Source organism: Coloeus monedula (genome assembly GCF_965178545.1).
Source record: "Coloeus monedula genome assembly, chromosome: 16".
Lineage (NCBI taxonomy): Eukaryota > Metazoa > Chordata > Aves > Passeriformes > Corvidae > Coloeus > Coloeus monedula.
The window spans coordinates 783,634-791,198 of NC_138796.1; the positions used below are offsets into that span (position 1 = coordinate 783,634).

General features: G+C 44.7%; 1 protein-coding gene across 6 annotated transcripts in view; it reads left to right on the forward strand.

The window, feature by feature from the left end:
• Positions 1–4,590, forward strand: part of ABCC1 (ATP binding cassette subfamily C member 1 (ABCC1 blood group)) — a 49,001-nt gene extending 44,411 nt beyond the window's left edge. For all 6 annotated transcript variants that reach the window (XM_082292311.1, XM_082292312.1, XM_082292313.1 and 3 more), the window contains 3 exons: positions 959–1,125; positions 1,683–1,877; positions 3,070–4,590. In XM_082292311.1, coding sequence (XP_082148437.1) covers positions 959–1,125; positions 1,683–1,877; positions 3,070–3,178 — 471 coding nt within the window. In that variant the 3' untranslated portion in view covers positions 3,179–4,590. The remainder of the gene's footprint in view (positions 1–958; positions 1,126–1,682; positions 1,878–3,069) is intronic.
• Positions 4,591–7,565: the final 2,975 nt, after the last annotated feature.

Sequence of the window (7,565 nt, forward strand, 5' to 3'; positions counted from 1 at the left end):
TGTGGAAGTAAAACCTTGGCCTCGACTCAGGAGCTGATTGCTTACATGCTACAGACAGCTCAGCCTAAATGGGAAGGGCTGATCCCAGCTGAATACCTGCTTGGGATCCCTTTGTGAGCTGGGCACAGTGTGTGCTATCAGTGCTGTTCTTTCACAGAAACCTGTACATAACCATCCCAGTCTAGCCCAGCAACTGTGGGTTTGATAGTATTAAACATTTGGAAATACAGCTTTATGAGCATTGGATTTAGTCTCAAGTCTTTTTGTTCTTACTGTGTAGCCTTTATTGCCTGTTCTGATTCAAAGTAAGACTATAAAATGTGATGTTAATAATTACCATTGCAGCAGACTGGCAAAAACAAGTGAGCTCACTGTAAAAGGTTTTCTGCACCACTTCTTTTAGAAATCTGGAGGGGACCTCACTTTCTCCTTTTGATTGCTTTGCATCAGTATTTCCAAAGTAGTATTTCTTCCTATCCAAGAGAAAAAGAGGTGTAATTTCATTCATACTGCAGCTGAAGAGTTTTGAAATATTTACAGATGGTTAATTCCCTAAGAAGTGAAGAGTTGACTTAGTAGTCCCTGCTGACAGAAGGTTGAGCAGGGAGGGCCTCTTTTGTTGCCTAGTGGTCCAGTAAAAAGAAAGTTGGCTGGGGTTTGGGCATTTTGATTGGTTTGTTTGTTTTGTTGGGGTTTTTTTCTGAATTCACGAGTTCCTAACTAATGGAAAGGTCTGGACTGCAGAGGGCAGAGGTCAGGCCCCCAAGAGGAGTAAGGAATAAGAGTGAGGGAGAATAACCTGTCACTGGAAGAAAACAAGCCCTCACTCCTAAACTCATTGCATTAGCATGCTTGCAGCTGCATCTGTACATGTTGTTTCCTTTTGTTATCTAAGAAATATTTTTGGAGCACTTGCCATGTTCTTTGTACATTGTCAACTACCTCTTTCCATGACCAGGATCCAATATTGTTTTCCGGCTCTCTGCGTATGAACCTTGATCCTTTTGACCAACACTCTGATGAAGACATTTGGAGGTCTTTGGAACTGGCTCACCTGAAGAACTTTGTATCATCCCTTCCTGATAAACTGAATCATGAGTGTGCTGAGGGTGGCGAGAACCTCAGGTAGGTCAAAGAACTGTGCTTGTGAAAATTCTAATACCTCCCAGGCCTGTGTGAGAATCTGGGGAGGCAGCTGGGGAATTCTTAATGTGTGACCAGGCAATCAACCAGCTAGGTTTTATTCAACATGTTTTAGCTCTTGAGTTTGGGGATTTCAAATAATTTAAGAAATACTTGGAATGCTCTGAGGTTTGTCAATTCCCTTGGAAAGCATTTTAGCAGCAGCAGTTATTCTAAGGAAGCTGTTGACTTGCTATTTGCACCTTAACAGGGTTTTATATGTTCAGTTTGTAGAAACCACTTAAGTCCAGTCCTCAACACTGCACTAATTCAGTGAATCAGCCTGATGCAGTTATGCTGAAACCACTTGTGTTCTCTTACTGCATTGCGAGGACTTCATTTGAGGGGGATGTAGTTTCAGAAGCTGTTAGATATTCTGCAGGGAAATAGTAAGACTGACCTTATCTTTAGAACAAGGAATTGCCAGGTTTCAAAATGAATACCGATTAATGCTGCAAACTTGTTCTGACTTTTCTCCCCACCCCACCCCATCTGTGCAGTGTGGGACAGCGCCAGCTGGTGTGCTTGGCACGAGCTCTGCTCAGGAAGTCCAAAATCCTGGTTCTGGACGAAGCCACAGCTGCTGTTGATCTTGAAACAGATAAGCTCATACAGTCAACTATAAAGTCTCAATTTGAAGAATGTACTGTATTAACTATAGCACATCGTCTGAACACAATCATGGACTACACGAGGTAAGGTGATACTGCTTTTATCTTGCTGACTGTGTGATCTGCACTGTGCTCAAAAAATCTTTGTGTTAGTTGGATGTTTACTGGTTCATTTCTAGCTGCCTCTGCACAGGGCTGCTGGGATCCTTGGTTTGATGGGTACGGTGTGCACGTTCTGGCTTGTGGTGGCTGTGCTTGGCCTGGGGAGCTCCTCTTGTCCCTCTGTCACACTGCTGTTGTGCTGTTCCTGCCTGGGCAAACTGGGAAGGGGAGAGGGGCAAGGACAGGAGTCTGTTCTTGGGTCTTGCCCTAATTTAGGCACAGACAGCATGGGGAATCCAAAGGGGCAGATCCTGCCCTCTGAAGTTTATTTGGTGTTTTCACTTTCCATCCCTGCTGGTTATAGTTCATACAGCCTCCCTCAAGCTCAGCTGCCTTGCTAAGGTGTGGTTGAGGGCCAAGTTGTTGTCTTGTATTTCAGTTTTAGCTCTCTTGTCCCATTTATCACAGAATGGCAAAGTGACCAGTGGTAGGATTTCAGTGTACTTTTGTAGCCCTCTCTTTGTGCTGTCAGCAGTGACAGATCAGAGGGAGGAGCACTGCCCGTGCCAGCCACAGCCCCAGCAGTGCTGCCAGCAGGCGAGCACCCAGTTCAGCCATGGCAGTGGTGACACCAGGCAGCAGCCCCTGCCAGGGCTTGGTGACCATCTCTGCAGTGCCTGGCCATCCGTGGAGGGAGCTGCAACAGTGTTTAGCAGTGAGCTGACCGCTGACTCGGTGCACTTCCTTGTCCCAGCTGCATGTTTTTGTTTTGTCACAGAAGCTGTGTAACAGCAGTTGGTGTGGGGTGGCGTTATGGGAAGGTTATTTATCCCAGCTCTTGCAAGGTCTTACAGGCCCTCTCACACCTTGACAAGAAGTGCTGCCAGCTTGTTTCTGGCTGGCTCAGAGTGCAGTCCAGAGTCTCGAGGCTGTCTGCAGATGGCTGGGTAACCATGTGCTACATAAACAATGCAGCACACAGACCATCTGCAGTGAGAACCTCGCCTGTTCATACAGTCAGCACTGTCCTCACTTGCAAATAATGGCTATGCTGCAGTCTCTGTCTGCACACATATATCCATGTTCACTGGCTTTCTGGATCTTCTTGTGACCACTTTTTCTTTTTCTTTTTTTTTTTTTTTTTTTTTTTTCTTTTCATCTCCTTGTTTTACAGAGTGTTAGTCCTGGAGAGAGGAGAAGTGGTGGAGTGTGGTACCCCAGACCAACTACTTCAGGAAAAAGGCATTTTCTATAGCATGGCCAAAGATTCAGGCTTGGTGTAGCATTTGAACTTGGCTATTTACTGTGGGGAAGAGGGAGGTGATACATTTGGAGAACTGTATCTTCTCCCCTGAGCTGGACTAAACCACACAGCTGAGTTTCAGACACAGTGAAGTTAACCAGAGCATGGCAATGGAAGAAACATAAAGATACAATTTTTTCTTACACTTTATTTCTCCTTAGTATTGATTTTACCCACCTTTAGGAGAAGCACATACATGGTGCAAGACACTTCAGAGACTCCTATTTTTTGCCTGAAATCTGTCATTATATGCTCAGATGTATGGCTGAGTGATTCATCAGAGAAGTTCAGAAAAGCTTTTTCTTCTCATCTACTCTTATGTTCTGAAGTTCCCTCCCTTTTATTTTTTTTTTAAACATTTTTGCAAATGCTAGTTATTTGCTTGTTTGTGGATTCCTCATTTCATGAGCCATCTATTGTGGGATGCACTTGGAACATTTTGTGGCATATAGTACTATAGTCCAAAGATTTTTCTTCTTGTGAAATAAAATGTGTGCCAGACTTTCTCATTATGGCATTTACTGTACATGGTTGATGCTTTATGCATTGTCCTAAAGGTTTCATGTGTTTACAGCGTAGAGCAGCAAGTTCACTGTAATGTCAGTAGTGCTGATGTGAAAAAGCACAGTCAACTTCAAAGCAGTATTTAAGCATGTCTAGAATGACAATCACTCCAAAACCAAATTGGTGCAGCAGTTGGTGCGTTGCTGTGTGCAGGCCCTGATCTTACACCCAGCTCACTCAGGAATTCTGACTGGGGTGCCCAGTGCTGGTGACACCTGTGGGGACGAGGCTGAGAGTGAGGATTCGCCTGAGCAGAGGCTGCAGCCTCAGGGTGACGTTGATTGTAACACCCTTGGCTTTGGCAGTTCTGTGCTTTCATAGCAGCTCTGCCACATCAAGGACCATTAGCCTTATATCAAAGAAACATGCCCTTCATGCTGCTGCTGTTGACTCTTAAATTTTGTGGGAAAATGTTCTGTTACAGTTGTTTAAAATTAGTGTTTTTAAAGTTGTGTGTCGGAAGGGTCTAACAATTAAACTAGCAATGGAGTCTGGTTTTCAAGAGCCATGCTGAATTTTCATCTTTCTGTGGTAAGAAAAAAGTTACTTTTCTAATGTTCTAACTAGTCTTATTTTAGAGGAAAATGCTGGAAGAAAGCAAACTAAGTCAGATGGATCCAAATACACAGCACTGAGAATGTGGACTTCTGTGATTGATATTGCTGACCTTAATACTAGACAATTGTTGTCCTTAGAGAAAAGCTATTTATTTTTTTGTAAATTATGACTCTCTGAAATTGAATAGACTGGAAATTTCTTTGGTATTTTTTGTAATGACAATGCAAATATTTGCAAAGAACTTGCAGTAAAAAATTGTTTGAAAGAAAATGTGTTATTTCTTGCGTTGTGTTTGACAAAGGGTTTGCTTTGTCAGTTTAGCTTTTTGCCTTGAAAATAGAAATTGCTGGTCCTGCTTAGACTAATCATTCTGCTCAGCCTGATGTCTGGGGTTGTTAGGGTGGTGGGTAAGAAGCCATGAGTGCAGATAACTGTGCTGTGGTAGGGCTGGCTCATTTTGTGGTTTGCTGAGTAGCCAAGGTCATCATGATGGATCAGCAGAGCAGGAGTCACAGTGCTGTGGACCTTTGTCACCCCCAGTGGTGTCCATGGCCTGTGTCTGCCACGTCTCCTGAGCTTGGTGTGAATTTTCTCTCTGGAAATGGAATGAGCAGGGGCTGATTGGGGAGTTTGGGGAGGAGCTGTGGGTTTTAGTTTTTCAAATCCTGGAACACTTGTGCAGCACTGTGATGGACAGAAGGGTGGAATGATTGGAGCATGTGTTTTATAGGAACAGAGTAGGGGGCAGGTACCCCAGGGCAGAGCAGGGGGTCTGTGGGTAAGGGGTGTGGCTGGTGTTGTACATTAAGGTGGAGATGGAGCTCCCTGCAGAGACCCAGAGGAGAAACTCTGAATGCCACTGAGACACCTCTCCTGCTTGGGAACAGGCATCCTCCAGGAACACTTTGTGATCCTCCCCTTCTGCCCCATCCTTGGGAGACCCCTGGCAAGGAAGGGAGCTGCTGTACAGCTGAATTTACTGTATCTGATTTCAGTGCATGTTGATGTATCTTGCCTGACATTGTTTACTGCAACATGGAAGATTTCTCACATCTGGAAAAGCTGATTCTGCCAAAAAAACAGCTCAGAATTTTTAGGAGACCTGAAAAAACCACCCTGTTTTCATGTGTGTCAACAGAGCTACTTCTGTAAGTGTTCCCAGTCCTGACCCACAGAAGATCCTTTCGCGGTGTGGCGACGATGTGGCCCAGCAGCAACTGTGCTTTGGCTCACTGACACCTTTAACATTTTGGCATTCCTGTGCATCTTGTGACCATCTGGGGCACTGGGAGTGTGACTTGCACAGTTTGTGTTTGGCATCAACTTGGTGTAAATCAATGCACGACACCTTTGATTTATTTTCTGGCTTTAGCAGTTTCAGTATTGCCTTAAAATTGGAATCATGGGACAAGGATTTTTTTAAGGCAGCATTTCTCTCCTACATGCTATCTCCAAGTGTTAACTGTTTTATATATTTTGCTTTAACCAACTTCCAGATAACCTCTGTGAGACTTGAGCTCCAGATTCATCACAGTACTTGGACATATCTCTGGGGACTCCAGCACATGTGAAACATGGTGGGATTTTCACATGTGATTTTGGGAATTGCTTTTCTTTTCCCTTTTCAGCACAACTTGATGTGTGAAAGCTGATGGTATTTTTGCTTGTTCTTAGTTTGGGTTAGCTGACAGCAGAGCTGTGCCCTTTCAAAGGTCACCAGTGTAAAAGTATGTTTTGATTATTGTCTCCTGTTGCCTTCCCTCTTCATTACCAACCTAGGAACAGAAAACAAAGCATTTAAAGATGTTTATATTGGAGATTATGGAATGCTAAAAGATGTCTGTTTCAGAATTACCCAGCAACATGGGCAATTCTGTCCCTCTTTGACCTCAGTTAAAAAGGAAAAATACCCATCTCAGTATTTCTAAATGCTCCTGTTTTTGAGGTCCATTGATAAACCTTCGGAGTGCTCCTAACTCATATCTGGTTTTGGAATTGTTTTGTCTGTGCCCTCAAGTACGAGATTTGGAGAAAGTAGAGGGGAAAAAAATTCTTTCCTGGTACCTGAGCCCCTGTGACAGCAGGCACTGGACCTTGGTAGCTTAGGGACTTGTGCAGCAGGAACCGTAAACTGTTCTTGACTTGGGTGCAGAAGCCACTGAGCAGCTGTTGGAGAAGGAACTGCTGGGGTTTGCCAATCAGTTGCCAATTCTTGCAGCTGGAACTCTCCCATCCCCTCCCCATTGCCCCTTTTTGTGTTACATTTGCTTTAGTTTACTGAAGAGACTTATTTCAATACCTGATTCTATTTTTATTTCAGCTCTCTAGAAAATGAGGTGATGACAAAAGTCGCAGTAAAGAGCAGTATCTCACGGTATTTTGTCTGTCACATTTTCATCTTGTGTTTCCTGAGGAGAAACTTGGGGACATCTCTGGCTGCAGACACTGCAGGAGGCCCAGGAAGGCTTTACTTCTGCTTTGGTTTGTTAAAGCAACATCTGATAGGTGACCATGCCAGAGGCTCTGCAGCACCAGGGTGGCACATCCAAGAGTCAACTTGCACTCAACAAGGAAACCAGGGACGAACCATCAGGTCAACAGGTGAGATCCTGCTGCTTTCCTCATGTGCTGCAGGGATCAGGGAGGAGGGCATTTCCAACCATGCAAATTCCTCGTGGCCAAATTCAATTTGGAAATGTTGGTGTCAACGTTTGGACATGCCCTGCTGTGAGCACCTGGCCCTTGGCAGTGGGAATGCTGCAGGCCTTGGGCAGAAGGAGCAATGGATGCTCTGGTGCCACGCCCAGCCATGTTCCTGTCGTGCCCTGCTGAGCCCCTGCCGGAGCTGGCTCTGCTCCTGCAGAGGGAGGGAGTGGATCTGATCCCCAGCTGTGACAAGAGGCAGCCTGTGCTCTCCTGCTAAGGGGCATCCTGCCTCCTCTTCCTCCTCCCCCACTGTTTGTGCACTTTGGATGATGAGCTCCAGCTGCTGCCTTGGAGTCCACAACTGTGTAAGAACAGCGCCCAGGTGAGCAGTCCTTAAGACACTGACAAAACACTTCATTTGTTCTGCCTGGAGCTTAGGATAAACTGCAAACAGTTCAGTTTCCTTGCTACCAGTTAAACTCTTCCTTGCTGTCCATAAAATCTTGTTGGCTTTTAAAAATAATCTGTGTAATCTTTAAGTATGATGGATATTTGGACTCCATTTATAGTATAAATAAGGAATGCTGTGGTCTTTCCCT